Source organism: Semicossyphus pulcher, unplaced genomic scaffold, assembly GCF_022749685.1.
Source record: "Semicossyphus pulcher isolate SPU_LCO1_2020_fin unplaced genomic scaffold, fSemPul1.0.p SCAF_15, whole genome shotgun sequence".
In the NCBI taxonomy this organism is placed as follows: domain Eukaryota; kingdom Metazoa; phylum Chordata; class Actinopteri; order Labriformes; family Labridae; genus Semicossyphus; species Semicossyphus pulcher.
The window spans coordinates 29,755,690-29,767,500 of record NW_027211659.1 but is presented as its reverse complement, the minus strand read 5'-3'; the positions used below and the strand labels follow the sequence as shown (position 1 = coordinate 29,767,500).

Genomic DNA, 11,811 nt, shown 5'->3' with positions numbered 1-11,811 from the left:
CATAGACCCGAGGAGACATGAGGACACGTTCATACACCTGAGGAGACATGACGGCACGTTCATAGACCCGAGGAGACATGAGGACACGTTCATACACCTGAGGAGACATGACGGCACGTTCATACACCCGAGGAGACATGAGGACACGTTCATACACCCGAGGAGACATGAGGACACGTTCATACACCTGAGGAGACGTGAGGACACGTTCATACACCTGAGGAGACATGAGGACACATTCATACACCTGAGGAGACATGAGGACACATTCATACACCTGAGGAGACATGAGGACACGTTCATACACCTGAGGAGACGTGAGGACACATTCATACACCTGAGGAGACATGAGGACACGTTCACACGCCTAACACGTATGACAGTGTCTTGGCTGCAGTGCTGTGTGTTGTTGATGGTTTAAATACAGTAATAATGAACAGATAAAAAAAGCACCCTGACAGATTCTTGCTGGAATCAAGACACTTGGTGCCGTTAGTTTCAGTCCTGGAGCACCTGTGAAGGTAATATCTGTTACATCTGCTCCTACTGTGTAAAGTGTTCACTACAGTCCACTATAAAAAAAGGCTTTCATGGTGTTTTGATGTTCCTTATGGGAGTATGTGCATTACATTACTAAAGACTTATTCTTCCTGTACTTAGAGTTTGTCCTCAGCATATTACAGGTGTTGTCATGGCTACAAGCACTATGTTTCTCCAGCACGCCCCCTCCTCATCCGCTAAGATGCGTGTGTATATGGACGTGTGTGTACAAACGTGTGTGTACAGACCAATGATTGTATACATAGATGGACAACGCGTCTCCATCTGCTCCCATTGTACGAAATTGATGCCAAAACAGCCCCGTGATAGGCGCTGCCATCTTGCGATGGTGACGTTATTTGGAGCCAGAGTCTGCGCAGCAAGGATCCCGCATGCCTACCGCACAGCTTCTCTGTGTTGGTCTGAGGTTAAAGTTCACAGGTATGGAAACTTCAATGACTGTAGTGATTGTTTTAGTTACGTTTCCACTCGCGGATCGTCCTCCACTCTGCTCACCCGGAACTGATTGGCTGCAGGAGCCGAATTTGTCAACAGAGCTGTCAATCATCATTTTGACAGCATCAAATAACTAATTAAAAATAAACTTGTCAAAAAAATGAACACTTGGACGTAAATCATCATGATAAGAACTAACTATAATGACAGAAACCATGTTTGAGAAAAAATTATCAGGCGTGTATTTTGATTTTATAGTTTGACTCATGTCCCATCTGTTAACATGGAGGAGGCGGGCTTTATGAGCTATACTGCAGCCAGTCTGCAGGGGGCGCCCGAAATGTTTTGGCTTCACTTTTAGGGAGCTGTCATGTCGTCCATCTTTTTATACAGTCTGTGGTACAGACGTGTGTGTTCGGACGTGTTCACTGCGATCTCCAGCTTTAGTCACTGTGAGCTGCATGAAGTAAACATTCAGAACATCGTCTCCACAACTACACTGACCTCTGCTGGTCATACACAGCATCACAACACATAACACACACACAGTAACACACACACACACAATAGGGTTGGGCGATATGACCTAAAATTGATATTGCAGTATTGTTTGTGTTATTTGTGGTGACAGTATTACATCACGGTATTACAAAACTACTCAAAACATGACTCCAGCTCTTTTACTATATTGTCAATGTAAGGGAACATATCTTAGCTTCCATACAAGGGAACATGTCTTAGCTTCCATGTAAGGGAACATGTCTTAGCTTCCATGTAAGGGAACATATCTTAGCCTCAATGGGCCTCATTTACGAACAGTGCGTACGCACAAATCTGTGGTTGAACCGTGCGTACGCACGTTTGACGCACAAATCTGGGATTCATCAATTTGTTCTTACCTAAATTTCTTCGTACTCTGCGAACAAATGTAGAACTCCCTCAGACCATGCGTACGCACAAATGATGAAAGAAATGTCCTCGGAAATGTTAACACACACCCTTTAACTAAATGCATACTATATTAAAACCTCATTTATTGAAAAAAAGGCTTTAATAGACAACAATAATTGAATTTACTAATGTATGGACCAAACGTAAATGCCGTGTCATCCTCATAATTTATTGTCATATAATTAAAATCTTCAATTGTAGCAGTTGAGTTAGTTTATTACGTTTACAATAGAGTAGACCATATGAAAATGTTCATATTGAAATGTAACACTTTTGGCCTTTATTAAATTGTTTAATTGATAGGTGATTCCCAAAAATTTGTAGTGCCATGACTGTGCGGAGGAGAGAGCGCATCTTTAGGGACCTTCAAAACATGTTTGACGAAAGTGAAGAATGGCTTATGAGCCGTTTCCGACTGCCAAGGCATGTTTTGCTGGAGCTGTGCAATTCCCTGGAGCCGCATCTTCATCACCCGACACACCGCTCTCACCCTGTACATCCTCAGGCTCAAGTCGTGTCCACCCTCAGCTTCCTGGCTACAGGTACATTCCAGAGGGAAATAGCGGATCGGGCTGGGATTTCACGACCTACTCTGAGCCGTGTCATCCCGAAGGTGTTGAATGGCATCATAAGACAAATGCCAGTCTTCCTTACATTTCATTATGGCGAACAACGCCAGAGTGAAGTGAAGAGGGGGTTCCATGGCATTGCTGGAATGCCAAATACTGTTGGAGCGATAGACTGCACCCACATGCGCATTAAAGCTCCATCAACAAACTCTATGCAGTTTATGAATAGAAAGAACTACCACTCAATCAACGTGCAGGTAATCTGTGATGTTGACTGCCGCATCCTCAACGTTGTGGCCCACTGGCCTGGAGGCACCCACGACTCCTTTATTTTACAGAACAGCACAGTGGGAATGCGTTTGGAGGCAGGGGCTATAAGGGACGGGTGGCTTGTTGGTGAATATCTCTTTAAAATAATATATATCTTAAGTGTAAATCCTATATTCTGTTTATGCTACAATGTGTTCTATTATTTAGGGGACCGGGGATATGGTCTGAAAGCGTGGCTGATGACTCCCTTTGCCAACCCTCAAACCCCTCAAGAGGTGGGACAGCTCAAGGGTCGCTGGATGTGCTTGGACACAGCTGGCTGCAAACGACTTTATGCCCCCAAGAAGGTGTGCAAAATTATTATGGCATGCTGTGTCCTGCAGAGCGTAGCCATAGCACATGGCATCCCCATACGAGCCGTAGCAGAACCTCAACCAGAGGACGACGAACAGCCAAATGTGGGGCCTCCTGGCAGGGCTGCAGTGCTGGCTCGACACACCTTAATGCAGCGTCTTTAATGATGGTAAGTTAAATGCCTTGTTTCAAGTTGTATACCGAATACATTTAATACAAGGGTTTCTTAATTTGTCTGAAGCAAGTGACACACACATTCAGTCATGTACGTATTTATTTGTAAAGACATTTGTTTTAGCGTTTTGTTTATGTTTGCGATTCCTGTCGCAATTTCCTTCACTGCATTCAGGAGAGCCAGCTGATTGCGAACAACCTCATCGGTAAGGACGCGGGCAGGCCGAGGAGACTCCGGGAAAGAGGACTGGGAAGTGGATGGCGTGGCTGGCTCTGACAGTTGGGAGGGGGAGGTCGACTCCGCTTCATCCTCAGATCCTCCATCATCGGGGCCTTCAAGATAATTGGTCAAATGAACAGTTGCAAGCAGCAATGCCATTCATTTAAATAAGGTTTTTGTTCTGACTGAATTGCACTCGTTAGTTACAAGACACAGGAAATGGCAAACACCTTAGTCATGAAGTAAGTTACCTCTGGGTGATGGTTCTTGAGAGACGTGATCACTTTCTCCCTCATGCCTGGAACAAACTCCAGTTAATGATGACTGGCCAATAACTGCAGCTTCCTCTCATCCTGGGCTGTCAGGTCTGGTGTCCCTTGTCCTCCTCCTGTTTACTTGTTTGTTTTCTGGGCTGCAATTCTTTTTTTGGCATCAACTTTTATGTCGAACCATTTCTTCTTCACCTGTGCCACCGTCCGTGCCTCAGGGGACACAGAATTCACTGCCTCTGTTTTTGCGGCCCAGGCTTCATTTTTTTTGTGCATCGTAACTCCTGTGGACACGCTCCGGAACAGTGTGCCTTTTCTGGCCTCCACATCTGCCACAATTGTTTCAATTACTGCTGATGTGAAATTTTTCTTTTTACCTTTTGAGGCCATCTTTCACGTTCTTTAAGCTTCTCCGTAACACCGCTCTCTTCATGCGGCACCAAACAGATGTCTTTATATAGAGAAATAGAGGCGTGGCAGTATGCTTATTTGCAGATCGCGGACACGCGCCTTTCAGTTTAGAATGGTTCTGATTTACTAACATGTGCACAGTGGTGAGAATTGGCCGGTACGCACGTGTCATAAATCCAACGGTGATTTTACTTTTACATGATTTACTTATTTTTTAGTAAGTAAGAACATTTCTGCGCAGATATTAGTGAATGAGGCCCATTGTGAGGGAACATATCTTAGCTTCCATGTGAGGGAACATATCTTTGCTTTCATGTGAGGGAACATATCTTTGCTTTCATGTGAGGGAACATATCTTAGCTTCCATGTGAGGGAACATATCTTTGCTTTCATGTGAGGGAACATATCTTAGCTTCATTGTGAGGGAACATATCTTTGCTTCAATGTGAGGGAACATATCTTTGCTTTCATGTGAGGGAACATATCATAGCTTCCATGTGAGGGAACATATCTTTGCTTTCATGTGAGGGAACATATCTGAGCTTCCATGTGAGGGAACGTATCTTTGCTTTCATGTGAGGGAACATATCTTTGCTTCCATGTGAGGGAACATATCTTTGCTTCCATGTGAGGGAACATATCTTAGCTTCAATATGAGGGAACATATCTTAGCTTCAATTTGAGGGAACATATCGTAGCTTACATGTGAGGGAACATATCTCTGTTTTCATGTGAGGGAACATGTCTTAGCTTCAATGTGAGGGAACATGTCTTAGCTTCAATGTGAGGGAACATATCTTAGCTTCCATGTGAGGGAACATATCTTAGCTTCAATGTAAGTAAACATATCTGCTGAAGGTGAGGAAGATGAGGCTGAAGGTGAGGAAGCTAACCTACAACAGTTGAATGGTTTCTGTTGCTGAAAAATGTATAATAAAGTAATATTTAAAAAAATGGAAAGAGTTGAATAAAGAGGGATAGACAGAGAGAGAGTGTGTGTGTGTGTGTGTGTTGACTGCACTGATTAGCTCATCTCAAACAGCTGGAGATACAAGCAGTCATTAAACAGCTTAATCCTGGCCCACACTAAAAGATTTTTCAAATCTTAACAGATGTGTAAAATGTGAGAGAGCCCACACATGACCATATATAATCAGAGATTTAACAGTTTTGCTCCTACAGTATGTGGAGAGCAACGATTACGCCAAAACAGCACACCATACACTAACAGATTCCGTTCACGAACAACCAGAGTCCGACTCTCACTGCTGGAAATCTCACTAAATCTCTGGCACTCAAACGAGACTTTAGAGTAAATAAACATGGCGGACGACGGGCAGGAATAATTAGTGATGATAGTTTTTGGACTTTTTACTGAAAATTCAGCAAGAAAAAAGAATAAACTGTGGATGAAGGGGTGGAGACGGCGTGAACATGGGTTGCACATGTTACCCCAACCGAGGAAGTTGAAGTCAAACTTAACATTACGGTAGATGGAGAGTTTTTTAGCACTCCTGTTGCTTTGAAGCTCATTGTGCCAAAACTGTTGATCCGTTTGGCTTCAAAATTTTATCAGCGGTAGAGGAGAAGATTTCCTACATTTTCAAGGGTGGAGTGAAAATTGTGGGCTGGGGAGCAATTTGTTTGGAAGAGATCCCTCCCACTGTAATGATGACATCATCCACTCTAGCCCCGAACATTCCACGCAATACACACTCATGTTAAAATCTGAAAAAGGCTAAAAGCAGCACAAATATTAAACGGTGATTATTCAAAAACTGTAAAAGAAAGCAGAAAGCTGAATACAAGTTAAATTGTTGAAAGAATTGTGAACATTTTAAAGCGAAAATGAATAGGGGTCGACCGATTCATCCGTATGATATGTCTGCATACACACGCAGCCTCGTCAGTGTGGCTGCTGTGGAACGAGGTAAGCACCTTTTGTTGGAACAGTCCGGAAAAAAAACGAGCACCACCTGTGATATCTTCAGAAAAGTGAAGTTTAATTTCAGCCGGTGCTCGCCGCTGCACTTTCTGACACAAACAGCTGACATACGCTATAAAACACTTCACGGCATGAAGACGATAACAATGTCGTCTGGTCCTCACCGTGAACGGCACTTTGTCGTTTCCATAAAATTGTGTTTTCTTTAGTTTGTTGTCTCTTCTACAAACTGTTGACACAAACAGCTGATCTGATACCATACGCTGCAGGCGTAGTAACACGTATGTGTTGTGGTCCACACAAAGTAGTGCCAAATAAAGAGGCGTTCCTAGTGAAAAGTGAAACGCGGTGAATTATTCAAATAAAGTGTACAATTGAAACCACTATTGATTTTTAGGTGGGATGTCCTTTTAAGTGGATAAATTAAGTGACCCTATCTGCAGCGGCATGTAGCCTAGCTTCTCGGGGGCCGTGCTGACCGGCATCCACTGCATGTAGTACACTTACTATTGATAAGTATCTCATACAACCCCAACAAACAAACTATCCCTTTAAAGAAATGTTCATTCAAGTTCAGCAATTTTGTGTCTCATTTGTTATTATTACATTGTTGTATTTTATCAAACGCAAAAAAAAACAACATGATATCGGCCATCAGCCGCCCTGCTCTCTGAAAATTGGCATCGGCCATTGAAAAACCCACATCGGTCGACCACTAAAAATGAAGTCTGTGAGTGAATCTCTGCTGTGGCATTTCAAAGTTAAAGATTTCTCCCATCTGCTTTCATTGTAAATAAAAGTATAAATAGCAGAAAAAAGAAAAATACAAGCACGAATACAGTTTGATAGTTGAATGGTTTCTGTAGCACAAAGTATGCAGAAGGTGCAGCAAAGTGAAAAACGAACTATCTTTTGCATTCAAAATTCAAATAAAATATTAGTGTTTCTGTTGCACCAATATAAATTAACAGGAGTGCTAATTTTAACACATGAACAAAACATTCTCAGCACCCTGACACAGTCTACAATAAACCAAAATCTTCTAGTCTGAACAGCTACTACATCAAATGTGATTAATAGTGATCAGAAAATTAACTGAGTCAATCACTGTGAAACTTCACACAGTGGAAAGTCTGGTGATAGAAATAAAAAAAATAAATGATGCAGATATGTTTGTGAGCAGCCTTAATGTAAATCAAGTCTATAGCATTAGTCAGTGATTACTTGTACTTAGTGAGCAGTGACGGGATATTTGCGCAGACGTCGTCTGAGCGTAAGAAAACAGCGGCTGTCATCGGGAAGGATATGTTTCACAGCCACCGGAGTTTGTTTTGTTTATTTCACTACAGCTCATCTCTGCGATGGTAAAACACCAACGACAGGAGTTAACACAACATGTGCGGAGAAAACGGGGGTTTGTCAACCCTACGAAGTCCATGTGCTTAATAGTTCAAATGAAATCCGTGATGACGGTGTTGTTGTTGTTGTGGCAGCTAAACTAGCATGCGGCGAGACTGTGTACGCACGATCTTGTCTGCGCTGATTAGATGCGTTCACAATGTTTCGTTCTGTATGGGAAAGATGAGGTGCGTGCCTGGGACACATGGATATTGAGTTTACTGCATCCTTTTAAATTTTATACATCAGAGACACAGGACGCGTACCTAGCAACATCACTGTTTGCTTCAATGTAAGGGAACATATCTAAATAAACAAATGTGTTCATTGGTGCACAATAGGAATGAAAACAAGGCCAAGGCCTTCATGTGTTTGGGAGGAGGAGCCTGCCCTGTTTCCAGCTGTGAGTGAACTGTATTGGTCTGAGCAATAGACTGGCAGGAAATTATATCAGTCCGCTCTGTGAACGGTCCGTTTATGTGGCCACAGCGTTAACGACTGGGCATGGTGCCGCTCATAATGGGAATACACTCACATTAAAGAGGCCTTACGTAACGGAGCACCTGCCTCGATCATTCCGCATGTCAGCCGGTGACATCAGCTGTGTCGCGTGCTTGTTTACAGTTTACAGGCAGGTAAGACACAGAGTCTGCATGCACAGCGGTCAGCCCACCCCTAACACACACACACACACACACACACACACACACACACACACACACACACACACACACACAGATGTTCCTCCAGATGTTTCCGTGCAGCAGCAGTGTGTGTCCACATGTTGTCACTACAGCTCACACTTTAATATTCACACACACACACACACACACACACACACACACACACACACACACACACACACACACACTTCTTCAAGCATAGACTGCAGGACTCGGCTGAGGTTATGTATAAGGAAACTTCTGGAACGTAACATTACGCATGTAAAAACACCGAATGAAGCCGTGTAGGTACAATAGGACATACTGTATCATTGCATTAGTTATGAATATAATATGACCCCCCCCCACCCGACTCCCTCTTCTCGTTTTGCCTGTTTGCTTCAGGTAAAATCAACACTTTACATTTCAGCAGTTCATCCAAACAGTAAAAGAACGATGAGGACACAGCAGCTAAGGATGCTGGATCATGTTTTTGTGTTTGCTCCTGATTTCCTGCTCAGTCTGTTTCTCACTGGCTTAAAACACAGATAATAAAACATCGCACACATCACACATCACATGTAGACTTCCACACTCTAATTGTACTCTTTTCTTCACTGTGTTAAGTTTTAATTCACAATCTACTTTAATCTGATCACTTTGCTTCAGTCATCCAACACACCTGCACCTCTGCTCTCTGCTCAGCTGCTGGCCCCGCCCCCTCTTTCTGTCTGTCTCTCTGTCTGCTGTGTTGACTGTCTTCATCAGCAGTCTGTTTAATTAAGTTACAAAAATATTTTCTCTTGCAATTCAAAACAGCACATGAGCTGCGTGTGCACGAAGGACGTTATTAATGACATATAGCGATCAAAACGATCGATCGTTACCAAATGACATCTGCGAACAACTTCTTATTTGCAGCGGACATCTCTGTCGTTTAATTGCAACTTCAGGACACGTTATTGAAATCTGAAGCAGCAGCGTCAATAATGTTGCAGCGGTGGCCCGACACTTCAACATGTAGCGAAAACACTGAACATTCTTTTACATATTCACACAATAATTTCTGCAGCGTTCCTCTCTTGTCTTTTTGCAGCAGCACTGTTGGTTTTAACCGTAATAACTACATTCATCATCATTTCTCATTTAAACAGTCTGACTGAAGCAGCCAATGATCACTCCTTTATGAGAAGAGTCACATGACTTTTTTTGTGAGCACGCTCAGAGCCTGAAGCAGAAAGCATGGGTTAACAGAAACTGTTCATAACCACCTTCATGATACCTGTTATCTGTTATCTCTGACTGTTATCTCTGTCTGTTATCTGACTGTTATCTCTACCTGTTATCTGACTGTTATCTTAACTGTTATCTCTGACTGTTATCTCGGACTGTTATCTGACTGTTATCTTAACTGTTATGTCTGACTGTTATCTCTGTTATCTGACTGTATCTACCTGTTATCTCTACCTGTTATCTCTGACTGTTGTTTCTGTTATGTCTGATTGTGATCTCTGACTGTCAACTCTGTTATCTCTGACTGTTGTGTCTGACTGTTATGCCTGACTGCTATCTCTGTTATCTCTGACTGTTATTTGTCTGTTATTTCTGACTGTTGTCTCTGACTGTTATATCTACTTGTTATCTCTACCTGTTATCTCTGACTGTCAACTCTGTTATCTCTGATTGTTATCTCTGACTGTTATGTCTGACTGTTATCTCTGACTGTTATGTCTGTTATCTCTGATTGTTATCTCTGACTGTTATGTCTGACTGTTATGTTTTACTGTTATCTCTGACTGTTATGTCTGACTGTTATGTCTGTTATGTCTGACTGTTATGTCTGACTGTTATGTCTGTTATCTCTGACTGTTATCTTTAACTGTTATGTCTGTTATCTCTGACTGTTATGTCTGACTGTTATCTTTAACTGTTATGTCTGTTATCTCTGACTGTTATGTCTGTTATGTCTGACTGTTATGTCTGACTGTTATGTCTGTTATCTCTGACTGTTATCTTTAACTGTTATGTCTGTTATCTCTGACTGTTATGTCTGACTGTTATCTCTGACTGTTATGTCTAACTTATCTCTGACTGTTATGTCTAACTGTTATGTCTGACTGTTATGTCTGTTATCTCTGACTGTTATCTTTAACTGTTATGTCTGTTATCTCTGACTGTTATGTCTGTTATGTCTGACTGTTATGTCTGACTGTTATGTCTGTTATCTCTGACTGTTATCTTTAACTGTTATGTCTGTTATCTCTGACTGTTATGTCTAACTGTTATGTCTGACTGTTATGTCTAACTGTTATGTCTAACTTATCTCTGACTGTTATGTCTAACTGTTATGTCTGACTGTTATGTCTGACTGTTATGTCTAACTTATCTCTGACTGTTATGTCTGACTGTTATGTCTGTTATCTCTGACTGTTATGTCTGACTGTTATGTCTGACTGTTATGTCTGTTATCTCTGACTGTTATGTCTGTCTGTTATCTCTGACTGTTAACTCTGACTGGGGCTTCAGGCTTTTGGCCAGCTTACCTAAAGAAAGCCTATGTTGAACTGGCTTCGTAGTACAGCCCCAGAACCAGGCCAAATATCAGCATCACGTCCGTACAGGGTGAGAAGCTTAAAGCTGGTATTATTTAGGCTTGACAGTGGACTAAGTCTGTACTCTGTATTGACTGCTTAAACAGGAGTCAGTATCAGGAAGTCAAACATCTCCATCATTCATCCTGTTGGTCTACAGTGGTTTTATAAACAGAATAAACAGAATCACAATAATGTAATATCATTATTATAATGTTGTTATAAAGAGACTAGTTATGTCCGATTGGATCATCATTACATCATATGATTAGTGATGTGTTATTCCTTTGTGTTTATTCAGGTGTGACACGCTGGAAAAACAGCTGAATGTTTCTAAGATGTTTTCATTAAAGTCTACACTGAACCCTTTCAAAATAAAACTATTGATTAGCTGATTAATCAACTAGTTGATCAACAGAGCATGAATAATCACAGTATTCATATATTTGATTTTGTTTCGAAACAGACTGTGACTCAGTTGTTTGTGTAAATAATAAATCTGATCACTTTTTGCAAGTTATAGAGCAAACGATTAATCGATACTGCAGATCAAGTGATAATGGAACACTGGTGTACTGATGTTTATGTAACTCTCCTGAAAACAAACACTAGGACTTGTAGTACAAATACTGCAGTTCAGCTCGTGGACAGTACAGCCTTTGTGCGTACAGTCTGTTCTGCAGGTAGACTCACCTGAGGAGCACGAGATGAGGAACACACTGAAGGCCACTTTGATGGCAGATCCCATTGTGGATCCTTAATTTCAGTAATAATCCAGCACGAACACAGTCGGGATTAACGTCCCTTTAACCTCTCCGAGCTTCATGCAGAGGACACCGCGCACCTGCAGCGTGTCCCGGATAACACCTGACCCAGCCCCGGTCTGCACGGTTTGACCTAATAATAAAGAGACCCGCGGAATGAGCTGAAGCCTGCCCGTGACTGTGAGCTCAGGCCCGGGCACAGAGCTGGAGGTGTCAGCGGGAGGAACCAGATTGTGA

The 11,811-nt window shown here is 42.1% G+C and overlaps 1 protein-coding gene across 2 annotated transcripts in view; it reads right to left on the bottom strand.

Moving 5' to 3' along the window:
- The window catches only part of acvr2aa (activin A receptor type 2Aa), a 27,937-nt gene extending 16,349 nt beyond the window's left edge, over window positions 1-11,588 (bottom strand). For both annotated transcript variants that reach the window (XM_069663035.1, XM_069663036.1), the window contains exon 1: window positions 11,504-11,588. In XM_069663035.1, the coding sequence (XP_069519136.1) occupies window positions 11,504-11,558 (55 nt within the window). In that variant the 5' untranslated portion in view covers window positions 11,559-11,588. The remainder of the gene's footprint in view (window positions 1-11,503) is intronic.
- Window positions 11,589-11,811: the final 223 nt, after the last annotated feature.